General features: G+C 48.6%; 1 protein-coding gene across 1 annotated transcript in view; it reads right to left on the reverse strand.

The window, feature by feature from the left end:
* Nucleotides 1–7153: 7153 nt before the first annotated feature.
* The window catches only part of LOC142559261 (uncharacterized), a 41179-nt gene continuing 26697 nt past the window's right edge, over nt 7154–21635 (reverse strand). The window contains exons 8-10 of the mRNA XM_075670885.1: nt 15155–15331; nt 14026–14148; nt 7154–7434 (exon numbers count right to left, since the gene is read on the reverse strand). Coding sequence (XP_075527000.1) covers nt 7252–7434; nt 14026–14148; nt 15155–15331 — 483 coding nt within the window. The 3' untranslated portion in view covers nt 7154–7251. The remainder of the gene's footprint in view (nt 7435–14025; nt 14149–15154; nt 15332–21635) is intronic.

Here is a 21635-nt window from a genome sequence, read left to right on the forward strand (position 1 = left end):
TCTTGAATGACGTCAGTAGTGATACCAAAAAGTAGTAAATAGAACGTAAATTACGAGCAAATATGGGTAATTAATGTGGAATATTTTGAGTTAAGGTGTGAGCGTGGAGCTTATGCAGGCAAAAGCTAAGGAGCTTACAAGAGAAAAAGGGCTACCGAGCTCCGCCTTCAGATCGAGCAAGCAGTGGATTTTTCGCTACATGTGCCGTGCTGGAGTTTCCTTACGCCGCCGGACTTTGATTTCGCAAAAGGTGCCCCAATCGTTCGAAGACCTGCGTGTGGCTTTCCAGGGCTACGTTATCTCGCTGCCCCAGTCCAAGAACTTCCAGGTAGGGCAAATCGGCACTGCTGACCAACCGCCGGTTTATCTGGACATGCCATCGCCTGACATCGTGCTCGAAAAGGGCTCTAAACATGTTTATGTCCGGTCCACTGGCAACGAGAAAACGCGAGTCACCGTCATGTTGTCGGACACGGCAGACGGACTCAAGCTCCCGCCCTATGTTGTCTTCAAGCTCAAGACAGTGCCTAAAGGTGAGCTGCCGCCAAAATAATGTGGTCATGAGATGCCATGAGAAAGGCTGGATGAACGAGAATCTTGTGCTCGACTGGGTAAAGTCCGTTCGGTGTAGGCGGACCGGCGCGCTGCTGTCGTTCCCGTTCGTCCTCGTGCTTTACGTATTTCATTGCCTTTTGGCTGACTCAGTGAAGAGGTTGTTGCGTGAATCAGGCAATAATATTGTTGTTATCCCGGGTGCGATGACGTCTCAGCTGCATCCTTTAGGTGTTTGCGTGAACAAACCGTTCAAGGACGCGGTCAAGCAGTGTTACGCAGATTGGACGCGCTCAGGTGAGCCTGCAGTGACGCCGAGCTGGCAGCTGAAGCGGGTTTCGCCAGTCGCGCTATGCGAGTGGATTGTGGACGGATGCGTCTGCATACCATAGGACCTTGTGCGTCGCGCATTCAAGATGTGCGGCATCTCGAACGCACACAACACACACACACGCACACACAGCCACAGTAGGTGGCGCTATTTGGTAGCTGTTATACCAGTGTGAACCCGAATGTTGCACCATCTATAAATCACAGTAGCTACAAAAAAAATACGTTCTAGAGCCTGGCTAACATTACGCGCATGTGTGATACGAACGCGCTTGATCTTAGGAACCACATTACGGATAGGCGCTGTGGCACGGGGTGCCCTTGAGTTAGCGGTGTGGCGAGGTTAACCATTGGTGCTGAAGTCGTTGTAATGTACAGCACTGGGTGTAGTCTCGTGGGAATAGAGCGTATTCGGATGTCCGGGTCGAAAAAAAGCTGAGTCTATATTGAGCGCGTGTGTCAGGCGGAGTACGCCGATTGGAAGTCAAGGCACTTCGCGGGATGTTCAGCAGCCTTACGAAAAATGCATTTGGTGAGGTCTTTCACGGTACATGCAACAAGAATTCCCAGAAACGAGGCAGCCACCTTTTTTGTTTTCTCGACATTTTATTGTGAACCGCACGCTTGCCTCCATATGGCTGATGTGGTCCGATAATGGTGCAACGTCACTGCAACAAGTTATGCAAAAAACAATCGTCGCTGTAACGAATGCTGAAAGAAAGCATCATGATGCTAAAAATGGTGCTAAATGATGCTAAAAGTGGTGCCAAGTGGTGCTTAAAAACACACCAGGTTGTGAAAGGAAGTCCAGTGGCGCCGCCGTTACGGTGTATTTGATATCCCCTTTGTTTGATCTGAAAAGTAAGTATCCGCGAATGAGTTGACGAATCATGGTACAAGACGCTGTCGTACCAAACACGAACCATAAGAACAAATCTCTGCAGCGCTTGAACTGATGCGGGCTGTCAAGAGCGAACATCCGTTGCTTTTGAAGGAAGACGCATCGTACTATAGCACATTCAAGACACCTCAGTCGGAAATTTCCATCGCCCACCGCAGCGGAAGCGAAAGGTCGCCGATGCCGGATTCGGATGAAGTATGAAGGAGGCTATGAACAGCACGTCAGTGCATCCTTTTAGGCAGCCGCTTCTCGTTTTCCTGTAGTCCTTACAGCTTAAAGGCGCAGGCCGCTATCGGTGCTATAGAGCAGCAGGATATCTCGGTCTCGCCTTATACGCAAGTCGCTGAAGGGACTTGCTGTTGTACTTGCCGCTGAGTCGAGGCCGGCGACGGATGTTGACGTTGATTTTGTTGTTGTTGTTGTAGCCTGTGATGCGTGTGGCTCCTACCCACGATGGGGGATTGGCATTTTCATTCATTCACCGGAATGAGAAGAAGCGGTCGTTGTCGCTGTCGACCTGAGCGGTCGTGGCGCGTACCCACAGTGGGAAATTTGCCACGAATGTGGTGGTTAAATTAAGCGGATATGAACAACAGCAATAAATAATTTGGGTGCTGAAACTTAGAAATTGATATGTTTGTGATTGGTGGCTGTCTTTGGCGTTCTTGTGCTTGTGAAGCGAAATGTGGCCCGTACCCGACATCAGAAATTGGCCAGGAAAGGACTGATTATATTAAGGTATAATCCGAAATGCACTTTCCGCATTTACTTTTTAGCAATGCTGTTTAAAGGTGAAACAACATGTTCACGGCGGAAGTGGGGAGGATTACTGATTTTCAAATATGATCGCACGAGAGGGGACTGACCAGAGTTCACAGCGGATAGGATAGGAATAAACTTTATTTGTCCAGCGGTTATCGATGTTGGTGCCCGGGGCTAGGCTGCCAGGGGTCCATCGCTCGAGGAAAATCTTTCGAGATCCTCGGTAACGGTCCTGGCCTGCTGGACGGCCCACTCCTGGTCTTCGGGTGCCTCGCTGAGGAGGGAGGCTAACCATCTCTCAGCGTGGCGCCCCGATTCAGAGGGTCCTGCTGTTGTCTTCCCCCTTCCTCCTTGTCCTTCTTCCTCATGGCGTGGGCATTACCAAAGCACACGGGCCATATCGGCCCGTTCGTGCTCGCACCACGGGCACCCGGCGACGGGTGAAGCGCGGGCCACAGGCGGTGCAGGTGGTAGGGGTTGGTGAAAGTGCCCGTCTGCAACCGTCTCAGGTCGACCGCTTGGGACCTGTCTAGGCGCCCGTGGGGTTGTGGATATTTTCTTCGTTCTTTCCTACAGTGGCCAAGCACCTCTCTGTACAGTAACGTGGAAAGTTGGGCTAGTTGGTGAGTGATCATAGTACCTTGCTGGTGAAGCAGCGCACAAACACGGACACAGTGGAGACAAGTAGGAATAGACGACACTAGCGAGTGTCGTCTATTCCTACTTGTCTCCACTGTGTCCGTGTTTGTGCGCTGCTTCACCAGCAAGGTACTATGACCTCTCTGTACGTTGCCGGAAACTCCTTGACATCGCAGTCGGCGTCCGCGTGATCCCCACCTCCGTCCGCCGCGATCTGTGTTGTCTTGGCAACGACAGCGGCGGCGCCGGACGCGTAGGCCGCCGCCGTCGCCGTCACTCCTCCGCTGGGGTCCCGCACAACAACGGCAGCGGCTGCCCTCTGGGTGACCGCGCCGCGGCGGGTAAGCTGCCTCGCGACGAGGTGGGCGCGCTCGTTGTGGTTGGGTGGAGTGTCGGTGCGCCTTCGGCCGTTAGCTTTGTTGTTGTCATTATTGTCGCGGCTGTTGTTGTTACCGCCAAACTCCCCGACGTGCGCGGGGAACCACTTGAGGGACTTGCTTGTAATCGTGCCAGATCCGAAGTCCCCGGCCCGGGCGTAGAGAATGCGCGCCACATCCGCGGACACCCAACCTTTGGTGTAGTTCCGAATCGCTGATTTGGAGTCGCTGATGATCAGATTATCCTCCGCACCTTCGTGGAGTACCGCGAGGGCTACGGTCATCTCTTCCGCTGCTTCGGCCAACGGCAGCCTCGCTGATGCCGTCACTCGGATCGTTCCCTTTGTATCTACGAATGCCATGGAGAAGACGGGCGCCGCCACCGCCGGCCGGCCGTGTCGATGTTGCCGCTGTTGCTGCTGCCGTTTTTGTCGTAGTAGTGGTAGTGATGCTGGTGCTGGTAACTGCGGTTCGTCTCGCACATTCCCTTGTAGCGGCGGTGGTGGTCGACGTCACTCGTCGCCATCAGAGTCACCGACTGGCCGCGGGTACCTGGCTGCATCGACGAAGAGGACGCCTTCTCGTCTTCCATGCTTCTCAAGGATTGCTACCGCCCTGTGTATACGTCTTTGCACGTCATGCACCGGGTGCATATTCTTCGGCATGTTTTCCGTCTGTGTGGCGTCCCTGACTTCCGGTAGCAGTGATTCCTTCAGTCCACGCGCCTCGTGATATCGAATCCCGAGCAAGTCTAGGATTCGTGATCCCGTTACGGTGCTCGACAACCTCTCCATCTGAGCGTCGGCGATCTCCTCGAGCGTGTTGTGTACGCCCAACTCGAGGTGCCTGTGGGTCGGCGTGAACTGGGCTACTCCCAGGGCGGTCTTGAACGCCCTACGGATCGCCACGTTCAGCTTCTCGGTTTCGCTCCTCTTCCAGTCGGCGTACGCAGCGACGTACGCCGACTGGAAACAATTTGCAATGACTTGCTCTTCGCTTACTTGAAGCCAAGTACTAGTACTATCTTTACTTAAAAAAATTGTAGCAATAATAGTTGAAATATTAACGTACCAATTTCTGATGAAGCCGCCAGAGAAACAGAAATGCAGTGAAATACGCAGTTATAAAGGAGGCCCTATTATGTAAATGGTGCGCCGCGCCTTCCTCTCTCGGTGATTATTATTTTAAGTTTTGGTGCAAGCATCCCTCGTCGGGCCCGAGAGGAAGCGTGTCACATTAACATTAGGATCTGCTTGTAGGAATGACGTAGTCATGGGCAAACACATTCATTAACATTCGATCTTTTTTTTCATAATCTGGAACCTTGGTCAAAAATTTGCATCTCTATTTCTTTAAAGAATGAAAAGAGAAGAAAGCTTTTATAAGCATTATTTAAATACAGAATTTACTGACCAATAAGTTAGCGTGAAGCAAGTTTTGATTGCGAACCATGACCTATACCCCCTTGTGGGCACATGCCATAAGTTGAAAGCGGCAACGACGACCACACCAACAAAGACTTGATGAGAATACAGGTAATTTTTTTCTTATTCTGCAGCCGCTTTCTTATTCAAGAAAAATTTACAGTTTAGAATACACGTTCAGGACACTTGGCTTAAACTTTTCAATTCTGAATATTCTTTCTCTACGAGCCTCCTCTCTTGGAAACTATGCCACAGGAATATTTGCTCACTCGTAGAGGAATTAACAGTTGCTTAAGGGCGATTCTCCCAAATTCCTCAAACGGTATTCTTATTAACTTCTTCCGAGCAATTTTGCCACGTTTGGTATTAACAGGATCTTCCTAATGCCACCCAAATCTATGGCGGGCGCATACCCCGCCATAGGTATGCGCTATCGTAGAGGGAATTCCGGGCCAGAAGAAAAAAAAACAGTAACGTGTCAGCCTCCATGTAGTCATGCACGAATTGACGAACTTCGTCTCACATAGCCCCCTTAATTTGGGTACCGAGTCAATGCGCACCATATTGGAATGAAATGCCGGATTCGCTTGTCAAGGCACACCCATATGGTTCGATAGTTTCTTTGGCCGGTTACGATAAGTGTGTCCTCTGCGAGTGAAGAAAATTCTGCCTAAATGAGCCTTCCACAAAGAAAGCAGCATAATCACATGAGATTTCCAGCACGTGCAGTTCTCCCGCGTTTCTCCCTGTCCATCAAGCCACTGTGCCGTTTGTCTCACCAATCGTACGGAATGAGTATGTGCCACCGTATGTGCGACAGGAACGCATCACCTTAACTGCCAAAACCGTAATGGAATTCTTAAATTCACAAAGGATTCTGAAAGTGATATGTCCATGCTATTCGTGACGCGTCTCCAATTGCAGGTTGTTGTTATGAGCTCCACTTCTTTTTCTTTTAAGAGATAGCAGACCTTTGGAAACGTTGTTTGCCCTGCAGCATCTTTCATCTTCCAATTTACACTGTGATTGTCAATGTATCCTCATATACCATGTACATTAATGTGCATTGTATAATAAGTACAAAGATGTTAGGCAATTACAGGGTGTTTCACTCAAGTTGAGCTATACTTTAGAAATCTGCAAATGCTACGTAGCTTGACAGAACCAAGGTAATTTTTGCCGTCGCTTGGGGGTACTCAGATTATTTCTTGCATTCTGCGTTGTCTTAATTAACCAACTTCTGAATTATTACAATTGGAGGAAAAGTGTATTGCGACGTATTGCTTAAGTTTAATGATAGAAATATTGTGACACTCCGTGTAGTAACCAGTACATAATTCTTAAGGAGCTACTGAACTCGAAAAATTGCCGCGCGACAGGGCGCTCGAGGCGCTTTGTTCCCAAGCTTCTTTCACACTCGGAAAAACAATCTCACGCAGCATGTAACAATCTCATTGAGCTGTATCGGGAGTTTTCCACGTTGCTCTAGCGTTTTCTCACACTTTCATTTAATTTAATGTTTGAGTAGATGAATAATTAATGAAGACTAATTAAGTAATGAGACGGCATGAAAAAAGAACAAGAATAATCTGAGTATCTCCGAGCGACGGAAAACAATACTGACTCCCTTCTGTGAAGCCAGGTGGCATTCGCATACTTTTAAAACTCTGGCTGAAGTTAGCCGAGATGCCCTGTGGGGCTTCACCTGCCAAAACCAATTTCTGATTATGAGGCAAGCCGTAGTGGAGGACTCCGGAAATTTTGAGCACCTGGGGTCCCTTAACGTGCGCCTAAATCTGTGTGCACGGCTGTTTTCGCCTCCATCGAAATGCGGCCGCCGTGGACGGCATTCGATCCCGCGACCTCGTGCTCAGCACCCCAACACCATGGCCGCTGAGCAACCACGGCGGATGTCCTGTAGTTCACTCGTAATGAATCGAGTATGAGAAAGTTCGTGCCGCTCGGCGGTTTTTTCTTCGCCGGCTCATTAGGCTAACTTCCTTTAGATAACCGCGGCTGCTCGTAATCGAACAGTCGGTCTGCAGCTCTCGCTTAGAACAACGCAAAACACACGAGTAAGAGGTACGCTAATATTGTGGAACTACGCAAAGGGACGACTACTGAGGAAACGCAGTCATCCTGTCGGGTGTCACACTTTATGACAGCGCAACACGAGGTGAAGGCCAAGGCACAAGCTTGTCACTAGCGCCACACACACCACTCCACAGTCCGACGACTACTCTTCCCCAAGCTGCCTCGGTTGGCTTTAGGGCACCCCGAGCCATTGCCTGATTACTCTGATTCGGTAGAACGGGTCGTCTCGGTCTCTTTCGTTGTACTGGGCACATGGGCTCTTCCCGGGGCTCCTGAAGTCCCCGAGGTGGGCGTTGAGCAGCAGGAGCGACATGTCCGGCCGCAGAAAGGTGGAATTCTCGGCCAGCTTTTTGATCTGCGCGTGCAAGCAGAAAGGCGTTTTTTGTTTTTGTTTTACGGATCGAGCTCACTTCTGGAGCACGGCTTGCGCGCGTCTCAGTCAATTTGGAAGATGCCTCGGCCAGATTTTCACAGTGTACGGAGAAGACGCTTCCTGCAACGTTTCTACACAAAAAAAAGAAAGAAAAGGAAACTAATTGAGCACAGGTCGGCAAAGCGCCGCGAAGTACCTCGTATTTTTCAGAAAAAAGAATTATTTCTGCGGAAGAAGAACTAGTCCTGGTAAGGGGATGGAACCCGCGAACAAGGCCTTTCCGTGTAGGTTGCTTTGAGTTATATCTACGCAGCACGCCAGCTGATTGCAGAGCGACGGTCAATTTCTTAAGAAGTGCAATTGTTTGGGCGAGCAGGTAGCAGTCCACAATAAATACTTGCTGCGCACAAACTGAATGACGAAGGGCAGGGATTTTGACGAACACAAGCGAACAGTTGCGCTTGTGTTCATGAAATCCCTGGCCTTCGTCATTCAGCTTGTGCGCAACAAACATTTATTATGGTGAATTATTCGGTACCCTAAATGTAGCCCGAACCCACAAATGAGACACGGCCCTGAGTTCCTCAGAAATAAAGCGTGCGATCATTTTTTTTTTCATTTTGACACCAACTCGCATGTGCTTTGTTACAACGCGTTATACTCGGGTCGAATAAATCGAATAATAATGCAGAAGTGATTAGGCAGGGTTAAAAAAGCTCAAGTTTTCCTCTCGTGTGTAGAGACTCCGGCCTTTCGTGCGTGACGTGACGCCTGGAAAAAGCGCTCGGAAAATTCGTCCTCCAATAAAGTAGCTGGGCCCGATGTAATGCAAATAAATATAAAGAATTGCTGCATTCAATAGACTGAGAACGGTGCAGGGGCAAGAGAAACAAGACTTCGCGACGTCTATGCAGCCGTTATTTCGTCACAAACATCAGGAACAGATTTTAACCTTCTGGCCTTTCTGCTAATAAGCTGAAGTATACTCCCGCCTACGTAAATGCAGGTTGAGTTTAAACGCTAGCATTCTTAGTGCTGGAATGGAAACTGTGCTTTTCCATATTGCACTGTCAACGATCTTATGGTGCAGCAGGTATATGTAATTTCACGCACATCTTCGGGTCTGCCTTGCAAACGGTGTCATCAAATTTCGTCGTCTTGCTCGTCGATAATTCAGGTGAGAGTGGGTGAACCCGCATGCGGCGCCATCTGGCAGACAGTCGGGGAAGCGACTACTTTCGCCTCCGACGTTGGTCTCGGAGGCGCACGTGACACAAGAGGTTGCGCAAATCGTTTCCAACACTTACAATACCAAAATAGAACTTGCTATCCTGAGTAAAGGTCTCGTGTTAAGCGTGAAACGAGAGGCAGGAAAATAAGAAATAAAGTTGATGCGCTCATAAAAGACGATGTCGAATGATAGTGGCGCAGATACACCTAAATTATACAAAACCACGTCAGGGGACGCCGACAGAGGGACAGAGACCTTCGCACTGATGGCGAATTGTGGATTCGTGCAGGAATTTTACCGATGTACAGGTCGATCCGTGGATCCAGCTGTTCCTGTACTCGGTCGTGTATGTGCCTCGCAGGCGCGTCACTAGATGCCTAATTAATATAAGACTGCCGCGTCGGGACGTGAAGGCTACAATGGAAGCTGCATTACATCGCTGGCACTTGCATCACAATAGTGCTTCCGACATAATTTAAGTTTGTCACCCGATGGGAAGATCGATCGAATCTTCGATTCTTCAACCGGACAGCCTTAAGGAGCTCGTGTCGCGTAAATGCCGGCGTTGGTGGCGTTGTGACATGAAAATCCTGATTGATCGATAGGGTCGTGTGTGCGAGTCACGTGGCCTCGTTCTAGGGAACGCGACAGGTGATGTTTACGCGAATGCATGACCACCTGTGTAAGGGGGGAGCAGTAGTAGAACAGGGAGCAGTATAAACCAGCCAAGGGGCCGCCGAGTTGTTCTCCGCGTGGTGACGCGATAATTTGACATTATAGGACTCGTCTGTCCGGAGTAGTGGACCCATGGAAACTTTCCATTCGTCGGCCCAGGAGTCTGCCGAGCGGCGTTGCCATCCTGAAATTACTGTTCGTCTGTGGGGAATGGGTATGCCGATTAAGTGCAGGCTGGGCCCGCTATAGGCCGCCGAGAGAAAACACGTGTGCGATGGGTGCGGTGACGTCTACCAGTGCTTGGTGCTCTTTTGACTCGTCTTCTTCTACGAGTTCTGATGGAACGCCTACTCCTGCTCGGCGCCGAGGTCGGCCACGTCAGACTGAAGCGGGGAAGGCGGAGATGAAGGCTGGGCACGCTGCCGCGATTCGCCAGAATAGTTTCCTATAGGATTCGGAATATAGGGCGAGAGAGGCGGAGGCAGTGCGGAATAAGCGGGCCGGGAATTCTGAGTATCGAGCAAAGGAGGCCCAAGCCAAGCGACTGAGACGGCAATCCGAGGAACAGCAACGAGCGCGAGAGAGACTCAGCCGGCCTGAGTGGTTTCCATTTGCGAAGGCGAAGCTGAAGAGTCACCCAAGATGTTAATAAATACTATTTCAGTAGTGCCCTTCAGCATAGCCATGTGCTTGCTGCGGTTAAGCTAGGGAAACAATGCAACACATTTTATTCAAATGTGAAATTATCTACCCAGCTATCGGTTTAGGCTCCTGTGGCCTCCTTGAAGCCTTTGGGTTCCGAGATAGCAGGGGTAAACATTTCCGCAAAAGAGATTACTAAGAAGCGCTTGGATGTTGGGTAGCCAAAAAGCAGAGAGACGTAAAATAAAGGAGGTGTACAAACACAAAATTCCTAGCAGTGGTTCAGAAAGCTTGATGCTGGGAATTCTTTGTGTCTGTGTGTGTTTGAAAAAGATTGGTAGGAGATTAGGCCAAAAAAGAACAAGAGCTTGGTGGCGCAACCTGCTACCCCGTTTGGAAGGGGTGCTCATAGCATCCATCCATCGACCATTCCATCCGCCAATGAACCGCCATGTTCTGAACGGGGGGACTTCTATGAAACTTCGCTACAAGGTATATTGCATACAAAGGTACATTGACATCGCCGTCATCATCATTATCATATTTTACGTCCACTGCAGGACGAAGGCCTCTCCCTGCGATCTCCAATTAACCCTGTCCTGCGCGAACCGATTCCACCTAGCGCCCGGGAATTTCTGAATTTCATCACCTCGCCTAGTATTTTGCCGTCCTCGACGGCGCTTTCCTTCCGTTGGCACCCATTCTGTAACCCTAATCCTCCACCGGTTACCTAATCTGCGCATTACATGACCTGCACATCTCCATATTTTTCTCTTAATGTCAGTTAGAATATTGATTATACCCGTTTTCTCTCTGTTTCGAACCGCTCGCTTTCTGTCTGTTACCGTTATACCTAGCATTCTTCGTTCTATCGCAGTTTTATGTGGGCTTTACCTTGTTCTCGAGTTTCTTTCTCAGTCTCCAAGTTTCTGCCCTGTATGTCAGCACCGCTGAAAGGCACTGATTGTACACTTTCCTTTTCAATGTTAATGGCTAGCTTCCAGTCAGGAGTTGACAATGTCTGCCGTGTGCGATGCAACCCATTTTATTCTTCTGTGAATTTCCTTCTCATGGTACGGGTTTCACGTGATTGATAGACCTAGGTAAACGTACTCCTTCAGATACTCTAGAGGCTGACTGGCGATCTTGCCTCTATTCTTGCCCGGCTATTCATCATTATCTTTCTCTTCTGCATATTAATCTTCAACCCACACTTTTACACTCACTCTGCTCAGGTCCTCAATCATTTGTTGTAACTCGTCTCTGGTGTTACTGAACAGAACAATGTCTTGAAACCGAAGGCTTCAGGTTATTCGCCGTCGATCCTTGCTCCTAAGCCTTCTCAGTTTGTTTGCTTGAATACTTCTTCCAAACACGCAGTGAATAGCACTGGAGAGAGTGTATCTTTGCCTTACCCCTTTCTTTATTGGCATCTTCCTATTTGTGTTGTGTTGAATTAAGGCAGCTGTGGAAACTCTCTAAATATTTTCCAGGATATTTATGCATTCGGCCTGTACCATTAGTTGCGTAATGCCTCTGACTGCTGCTATCTCTACTGAATCAAATGCCTTTTCGTAATCTATGAAAGCCATATAGAGAAGCTGATTGTACTCTGCGGATTTCTCGATGACCTGATGACATGGATGTGATCGATTGCAGAGTATCCCTTCCTGAAGCCAGCGTTTTCCATTGGTTGACTAAGTCGAGTGTTGCCCTTATTCTATTGCAAATTATTTTGCCGAATATTTTATATAACAGTCGGAGTAAGCTAATGGGCCTCTAATGTTTCAATTATATATGTCTCCCTTTGTCTGGATCAGTATTATGTTTGCATTCTTCCAGTTTTCTATTATCCTTGATGACGATAGACACTTCGTGTAGAGAGCCACCAGTTTTTCAATCATTATGTTTCCCCCATCTTTGATTAAATCAACTGTTAATACATCTTCTCCTGCCGCTTTTCCCCGTTTCATGTTTTTCAAGGCCCTTCTGACCTCATCGTTAGTTATTGTAGGAGAGTCTGCAACCTGTTCATTACTGCTTCGAAGGGAGGTAACATGGCTCCTCTGGGTACTGCAAAGGTCAGTATAGAATTCTTCCGCTGCTTTTACTATACCTTTGATATTACTCATATTACCATGCTTATCTTTCAGTTCACGCCTCTTGGTTTGTACTGTGCGAAGTTTCCTTCTAATTTCAGACTGTGTCCATTTGTTACGGCTTCTTCAGTCTTCATCACGTTATAGTTTCGAATATCACTTATTTTGGCGTTGTTGATCAGTTTTGACAGTTCTGTCTTATCCCTTGAGTTGGACACTTTCGTGCTTTTTCGTTCCTATATTACGTCCTTTGTTACTTGGCAGAGCTTGCCTACTTGTTGCCTTGGTGCCTAGCCTCCCACTTCCATTATTGCCTCTGAAGCCAGCCTCGTTACGGTTTCATTCATTACCTCTATGTCATCATAATCTCTCTGTTCTATGTGTCTGCATATTTGTTTGCAAGTGCCAGCCTAAATTTGTCTGCTTTTACCCTTACTGCCTCTAAGTTGACCTGTTTCCTCTTCACTAATTTTACTCTTTCTCTGTTCAAATTGAGGTGAATCCTAGCCATCGCTAACTTATGATCACTGAAATTTACCCTTCCTATCACTTCTATACCGTGCCCTATACTGGGATGGGCAGAAAGTACGAAATAAATTTTATGTCTTGTTTCACCATTAGGGTCTTTTCCAAGTAGGCTTTGTGTTGCTTCGCTTAATGAAGAAGGTGTCCATCGTTCGCAGCTTATTCCTTTCTGCGAACTCTAGCAGCATCTCTGTTCTAGAGTTCCTAGAATCGACGCCGTTGTTGCTAATTGCTTGTTCACCAGCCTGCTTTTTCACCACTTTTGCATTGAAATAGGCCATTACTGCAGTATACTGAGTTTTCACTTCTCTCATCGCTAATTCATCATCTCCATCAAACTGATCTACTTCATCATCGAGAGTGGATGCTGGAGCGTAGGTAAGCTTGTAGCACCTTTAATCTATACCTCTTATTAAGTCTGACTGCGACTACTGCTGCACTCTCACTAATGCTGTAGAATTCGTCAATGTTGCCCGCTATGTCCTTATGGAATAAGAATCCTACCTTGTATTGCTTCTTATGTGGGAGACCTCTATGGTAGAGGACGTGGCCATTATTCAGCCATGTATAAGCCTCACCTGTTCTTCTCAGATCACTAAAGCCGATGATATCCAAAACAATGTCTGATAGTTCCTCAAAGAGTCCTGCTAAGCTATGCTTACTCGGCAGATTTCAGGTGTTAAAAGTTGACAGGGTCAGTTTTCATTGGTGGCCTGTCCGGATCCAAAGATTCTTAGCACACTCTGTTGCGTGCAATCTTATTGCCTTTCAGCCTAGCCACGTGCCTGCTGCGCTAAAGGTAGGGAAACAATGCAACACATTTTATTAGGATGTGAAGTTATCTACCCAGCATTGGTATAGCTGTCTAATAAAGCTGCGAATCGTCTTTTAGTTCCCCAAGAAGCTGTAGTGGCGATTTTCTTGGTAAACTTTGCAACCACGTCAAATATCGGAGAAAGTATATTTGCCCGACTGCCTCCTGACCCATATTGCTGGCTTCCTTGACATCGTGAAATGAACATGGCGCATCAAGCAAACAAGAGGCACGACGAATTGTCCCAGTCAATTTCATCGACTGCTGTTTGGGGGAGGGGACAACAGTACGGTGAAATATCGGGCCTGGCCAATCCACAGCAGGCCTTGTCCTGCAAATGCCTCATCGTCTGAGACGCGCTATGTGTCTGCGGCTCACACTTCGCTGTGCCTCACAAATTGCACGTGTCCGTCGGCATTTGAACGTCGCACACACGTCACGTGATCTGCCTGCACCTCTCGCACTCGACAACACGTGTTCCGCAGTGCAATAACATCGCGCGGCGTTTGAATTGAGGCGCGCCACACGGGGCGCACGCGTGCAGAAATATATTCGGGGTGCGCGGTTTAGGTGTGCAGGGAACTCACCTTGTAGAAGATGGTATTGTTGCTCTCGAAAAGTATGACCTGCCTTATATCGGCCTGTGATTGGGCCACCTCGACGCCTTCAAATATCATGGCTCGGTTGAGCTGTATGTTTCCTAGGCAAGGCTAGAAAATAAGACGAGCGGAATAGCATATCTTTGTAACAAGAGGTAGCGCAAAAAAAAAAAAAAAGAACGATCTTCTGAGACCGCACGAAGAACGAGCGCTCGTTCTTCGTGCCCCTACACAGAGTTGTAGGAAGCGAGCGGTTAAAGCGTATCACTGCAGGAAATAGACGCGGCCCGGCACAGGGGCACTTGTTGGCTGTTTGGATTTGTTGCTGCATATGTAGATCCTTCATACCCTCATACGTAGAACCGATCGGGGGATCAGTTCTCTCCTCTGAACGGTAAACCTTTTAGCTGTTGCATGCCGCATTTGTGAATTTATGTAGTTATTTATGTAGTTCTAGGCGGACCTACTAATCTTTCCGGCGTCATGCGTAGCGCACTTCAACTCTGGAGCCAAAGAATACAACTGTAAATTCCAAATTACAGTAAACTGTCAGTCGTCTACCTTCACATGCTAAAGTTTTGAAATATCATGCAACAAAGCACCTCGTATGACACGTGTCATCACGGACACATACTCTAAAATTATTTACGCCATTAAAAATGAAGGGCTGTGTGAAACTGTTCTATTACTCGCTTCTTTATTTATTCACGTCGCCTGATTTGGTCTCACGGGCTCCAGCATCGGAGCAAGAACACCCTTTTTTGGTGCGAAGGTGCGATTTCGAAACCAATATACGCCCTTATTCACATTTAAGCTTGTACACAGTTTTACCGTGCAGTAGTACTACTCGGTTTAAGAATTTCGCGCTTGTAAGCACGCGATTCCGGCGACAATGTGGGGGTCCTCCACATCTTTCTTTCCCCTCTCGAGACGTAAAAACCAATTTAGATCGCACAATTACACGACTAGTGTTGCCTACATGTATTGCCTGCCTATTGCGCCGGTGCTACCAATGCCCCACCTGAGGCATATAGCTGTATGCAAATAGCTTTCGGATTGCCAAGTAGCGCAATCGTCAAATGAGCTTGTGGTCCGAAAAAGAATAGGAAAAGCTTACCACGACGTCGAAGTTGGTGACGTAGAGGCTCTTGCACGGAATGTTGACCAAATCTGTTTGGACACCTTTTTTTGCGCCGTTTACGGTGTAGACGAGGGTGCCCAGCTCGAACGATAGACCCACCTTGGTGTTGGAGGGGAATTGCTTGTCTCTCGTCATGAGCGCTGTAATACTTTTCTGCGCGCAGAATGCAGAAAGAAAATAAAAAGCAGTAAGCAAGTAGTACAGGAGGCGGTTCTTTGAATGGCGCACACCGACCTGGCAATATATACATTGCCAGGTCTATATATATATGAGCCAGAGATCGGAAATCGAGAGGCTCGATTTTGTCATGTATGTCCATATAATGCGAAGAGACAATGAAGCCAACGAAAGCATCGGGGAAAATAACCGTGGTTGTAACTGAAATGTAGAACATAAGGAAAGGGAAATGAAAGTGGGTGAGAAGGTAACTCGTCGGCGGTGGGAGCCGGAACCACGATCTCCGGATTTCGCGTGCGTAAGTGAGCTACAGCAGCGCCGTCTTCGCATCCACTCTTGTTCACTATTACGCGTGTTCTAAATCTAGGCCTGCGATCAGTAGTTAATTTACTCTACGCTTTCCTAGATTTAACTGTCTGCTGACGTCACATGTCTGACGTATTGGCCCATGATGCGACACGATACGTGAAGCGCAGGATCAGCAAACATCGCCGAGCGATGTTCTGCATGCGTCACGATGGCCATGTGACGTCACGATGGCCATGTGACGTCACGATGGCCACGAGATGTCACCATGGCCATGAGTGCCGCTGGCTAGCGCACCCAGCGATACACATGCGTTAACGCCCAAGAAAGTTAACGTGAGGACAGCCGCCGTCATAGCAAAATTCGTAAAACGGTCTTTTTTTAATTGTAAACGGGTACTTTTTTTTTTCTCTGAAACATTTACAATGCCTAACTCAAATATGGACGCCTCTTTGAGCCATGCCTACGAAATTTTCTGTCTGCAGCGAACACCACGGGGATTTAATTTGGTTGCGGGGCTGCTTCCGGCAAGAGCTCGTTTACTGCGGCCGTCAACCACCGCTCACGCTATGCGAAATCCACCGCCTTGTCAGCCGTCGCAGTCAGTGATCTTTGTTGCTTCCTTTATTTTATAACTAATAATCTTTTTTTTGACGCGCTGCGCCTCGAAAACTGAGCGAAGCCGTGTTCACACTGCGACATTAGCCGTCTGCAGCGGCGTGGAACCAATTTCGGCGACGGCGATATCCGCAGGCATATCCCTTTCCGCGCCGATCGGTCCCGGACCGGTATTTAGTTGGCGCCAGATTCCCTCACCGCGTACCAATCAGGCGCGAGTAAAGAATTTCAAAGATGGCCCCCAAGTCCGATGCGCTAGTTCTGTCGCAGTCCCTAAAGTGAGCTGTGACATCGGAAATGCTAATCTAACTGGTGCATAAACACCTCGTTCTTTTCGACGAGCGCCACGTAAAGTACAAGGACAACGTGGTAAAAAGGGCCTGGAATAAGGTCGGTCGTGAACACGCCGCTTTCCGTGCTGTTCGCTTCATCTTTTTCGTTTATTCACGATTCACCAGCGTCACATCGTTAAAACAACGTTCCGAGTTGGAATCACTATCGCGTCGACGCCAGTTTGGTCGCCTAACCTTATTTCATAAACTTTATCACCATTCCACGCTTCACGATGACTTCTTTTCACCACCCCCTGCAGTTTTCCGGCGCCGTGGCCAAGCTAACAATGTAAAACGCATAATGTGCCGCTCATCGCTGTACGCAAAATCATTTATTCCTCGCACAATAATAGAATGGAATAACCTACCATCACGCATAGCTACTGAAGTTAACTTACCACCTTTCCAAACCTTGTTGCAAGAAAGCGGTTAGTGGTAGCAGATTAGATATTACTTATGGTTATCTGCACATATTAACATGGTATGTAAAATGTTCTTGTGTTTTTATGACTAAGTGCATATACCCCTCATTCATATATATTTTTTATGTTCCTTGTCCGCATGTTTATTTGATGTAGTTTTATTTCTTGTCTACATTTCATGGTTGTGCCCCCCCCCCCCCCCATGTAATACCATCGTGTGAGGGCCCCTAGGAGTAACGTAAATAATAAACAAATAAATAAATAAAACGCTTCTTCGGCGCGTCATGCATCTTCAGGAAGGTGCTCGCCAGCAGGCTCTAGCAGTAGTACCTCTTCTTGCTCAGGATTTATTATCGTCGTTGCGAATAGTGATGATGAGACGCAAAGTGAAAACACGCGAACGCTACACGAGCTGCGATAACTGCGCAGTTTCGAGCCGCGGGAACAAGCGTGATGCACAGCCGGCCACGAGGCGTTCATTTGAGGGATCGCCAGCTGTTTGTGCGCAGGCGCGAGTAAGAGCAGGCGCGAGAGAGATAATCTGAGGGCTTTTGTTCCTTGAATATATGGCATTGCCTAGGCACTACGGAGCAGGCGGCTTTGCGCGCGTTGTATTCGTTTGTTCCCATTCATGCCGGTATTGCTGAGTGCGGTCGAGTTTGTTTACGCTCCGACGCTGGCTGCCCGCGCGGCGAGACAGTGGGCATGGACGCCGCATTTGGTGATCGCCGTGTCTGAAGCGGCAAGGTTCTGACTGCTGTTGTATAAGTCGCGGGTCGCCTTTTTCGTCGTGACGATAGAGTGGATTTCTTACGACCGTGCTCCACGAGGGCACATGTAACCGGCAAACGGAGGCCTCAGGAAAGCAAGGCGGCGCAGGATCTCCAAGGCACCCAAGAGATGGCGGGGGGGGGGGGGGGGTGATCAAAGCTGGAAGCAGGGCGGCCCTTGGGGTGCGGCCGCGGAGGCCGAAGCGCGCCAGGGGGTGTTCGCATAAAAGAAATTGGTGGTTTGCGACAGTACACAGCCGATATTATACATCCGTGGCACGCGCGGTTCTAGCTTTGCTGTCCCCGTTGCCGCTTTTTTGTCCTCGAGGCGCCGCCAATAATGCGAAATAATGACACGTTGTTGCAATAAGTAAAAAACACAGTTGAATAAATATTGTTACGTCCAGCCACCAACCAACGCTAAGTTCACCACTACCGCGCCCCGCGACTTCTGCAACACCAGTCAGAACTTTGCCTCTGAAAGTACGTCGGAAAGACTTTCTCACGGCATCGGTCCTGGTGGTGAGTCAGTAATGAAGGATTAAACCTTTCTTGCTTCTTACGGCGCTCTACCTTAAAAAAAAAACCGCTGATTTTTCCGGGGGGACAGTAGGGGCCGTGGTATAGGTCCAGTGGTCGCAAAATCGGGCGTCAATGCCCACTGCCTTCACGTATTGTACCGCGCCGGCAGCCAGCGTCCGAGCTCTCTCAAACTGGACCCCACTCCGCAATGCCTGCACGCCTAGGGACAAACGGCTACAAGAAAACTTCAGCACATCATAATTGGATTTCTCCGCTCTTTCTGCGCATGCGCGAGGAGCAGTGGTTGCGAGAGAAAAATGCGGGGACTTTCGGTCCTTGGGATTTCTCTTCGCCTAAGTACTACGGGGAAGAAAGTTGTTAGCTCTACTCGTCCATAACCGAGCTCGCAGCATAATCGACAGAATGCATGGCAGGCGTTCTGTGGCGTGGCCGGCAAGGCGAAGAAGCCGCGTCCAAGCTGAGTTTGTTGCTATTTTGTTGCGAGGTAGCATATTAAATTTTTGTAGTCGCAGGGGGATACGCTTGAACGTGAGGCCTTTTCTCGGATGTCTTTAATGGCAAATAATTACGTCGTGCCGATGCATTGTTCACTAGTGTCGAGCATACCACACACTTCAGGGAAATCAAGGGAACGGAAACAGTTTATGAATTCAAGTGCCGTGCCGATGCATTAGTTCTTAATGTAACTGAGCATACAACACACTTGGGCATTCGTTGGAGTGGAAGATTTTGTGCTCTGTATGTGAAAGTACTAAAAGTTGCGTCGCCATGCAATCTGAGCCGTAGATCTTTGTGAGAGCTGTACAGCCACACTGGAAAAACACTACGCCCTGCGGATGAATATGGAACAAATGTATGCTAAGGAAAAATGGTTGTCATGGAATTTCATAGCAGTGGATCCTTGTAGAAGCTGTTCAGTAACACTGATATTGGCTGCGTGGTTTGTGCAATCAGCCAGCTCTTCCAGATTCTGAAAAGACTTAAGACCAGAGGAAAATTTCTAAAAGTACAAGAAGGCAACCTGATTTGATAAATCATAGTTTGGATGTTTCCAGTAGAAGCACCGGCAATAACGTCAACTAAGTTGCTGTAAAAGTTGGACTTCAGAAAGTAAGTGCGTCAACATTACACCAACGATAAACTCAATTCCACTACATGGATGACTTGCCTTGTATGAAAACATTGTGTTCACCTTTTGCTCTCCTGTTCGCTACATAAGCATTGCGGATTAAGACGAAGCCTCGCTGTTTAGTGCAATGCGTTTGTCACTGGCTGACCACAAATTAATCGCTATCAATGTTGTATAATGAGCATTAAAAAGTTCTCTTCAGCTCCTACTTTGAGACTGCTGAGCTGGCTGTGCTTACATAGGTGCAGATCCACCTCCAGAGGGTCATCACTGAATTGCATTTTTTTTTTTACAGGAGTGTGGCCACCTGCATAAATAGTCTTTTTTGACTGAGTGCATATAGGTTGCCAGGCTTTTTATCAATCTTTTAAGTCACCCACACAGACGTACGTCATCCTCTTCATTTAGTATAGAGGGGTAAACATCGACAAAATGATGCAGCTCAAGTAGCTTGAACGTGCATGCGTGTTCTATCCGCAGTGACAGACAAGACGGCTCGAGCGTTGCATAATGCCGTTTGCCTAAAGTCTGCTTCGCCGGAAGGCACAACTGTCGCGCAATGAAGCAAACGTAGTGTATTGCGGCGTAGTGTACCAAAAGTGGTTAGCGGCCACTGTCAGATGATATAATGTGATATACGTCCGCACCTGCCGTCACGTCTCCTGTCGCAGTAAAAGCACGGAGACGCCGAACAAGTGTACTGGCAGGCCCTCAGAGCTATTTCGCACGCGGTAGCAGCGATCTGAGCCCTTGTATTGCCCACATAGAGCGCGCCGTATATGAGCTAGAAATCGTAACAGCCGGGATTAGTAATACGCGCTCCTTCATTAATTACCCTTGCGCACAAGCACCTCAGAATCGCTACGAATATGCACCACTTAACCAATATCAGTGTTACTGTACAGCTTTCACGAGGGTCTACTGCTATGAAATTGCATGACGACCATTTTTCTTTAGCACACATTTGTTCAGTATTCATCCGCAGGGCGTAGTGTTTTGCCAGTGTGGCTGTACAGCTCTCACAAGGATACACGGCGCAATTTGCTTGGCGAGGCAGAGTACAATATGTTCAATTCCCACGAATTTCCAAGTGTGTTGTATGCTCAGCTGCATTAACTAATGCATCGGCACGGCAGTTGAATACAAAAACTGTTTCCTTTCCTCCGATTCGCGCGAAATGTGTGGTATGCTCAACGACACTAATGAACAATGCATCGGCACGACGTAATGCTTTGCCATTGAAGTCATCCGAGAAAACTCCTCACGTCCAAACGCACCCCCCTGCAACTGTCAGAATGCTCCTCGCGCATGCGCAGAATGAGCGGAGATATCCAATTATTATGTGCTCGTCAAGAAACCTCCTCCGTAGTGCCTAGGCCAAGGTGTACGAACATATACTTCTTACACCGTGGCCTAGGCAGAGTCATCCATTCAAGGAGCAAAAGCCCCGAAATTTCCTCTCTCGCGCCTGCTCCTACTTGCGCCTGCGCAGAAATGGCTGGCGATCCCTCAAATTAACGTCTCATCAACCGGCCGCGTATTTTCAACTGCTTGTAGGTACAGCGGGGCGCGGCACTTGCGGAGACGACGGAGGTTTGCGCGCATGCGCGAGTAAGAGCTCGTGCGAGAGAAGCAATGTGGGGAGTTTTGCTCCTTGAAAGTACGACTCTGCCTAGGTACTACGGAGGAGTTTCTTGGCGCGCGCTGTATGCGCTTGTCCCTAGGCGTGCCGGCAGAAGTCGCGGGGCGCGATAGTGCTGAACTTACCACCGCAAGTTGGCGGCTCGAGGCAATTATATTTATTCGATCATTTATTCGACTAACGAAAAGAACGTGTCATTATTTCGCATTATTGGCGGCGCCTCCTGGACACCAAAGCGGAAACGGGGACATCAAAGCCAGAAGCCGGACTGGTCCGTGGGTTGGGGCTCGCAGAGGCCTGCGAGTGCCAGGGGAGTATAAGATCGGCTGTCCGGTATCGCGGACAGCCAATTTTTTGTGCGAACACCCCCTGGCACGCTTCGGCCTCTGCGGCCCCAACCCACGGGCCGCCCTGCTTCCAGCTTTGATGCCCCCCGCTACCGCTTGGGTGCCGCGGAGATCCTGCGCCACCTGTTTTGATATAACCTCAGGTGCTCCCCTGAGGCCTCCGTTTGCCGG

Source organism: Dermacentor variabilis, chromosome 10 (genome assembly GCF_050947875.1).
Source record: "Dermacentor variabilis isolate Ectoservices chromosome 10, ASM5094787v1, whole genome shotgun sequence".
NCBI lineage: Eukaryota > Metazoa > Arthropoda > Arachnida > Ixodida > Ixodidae > Dermacentor > Dermacentor variabilis.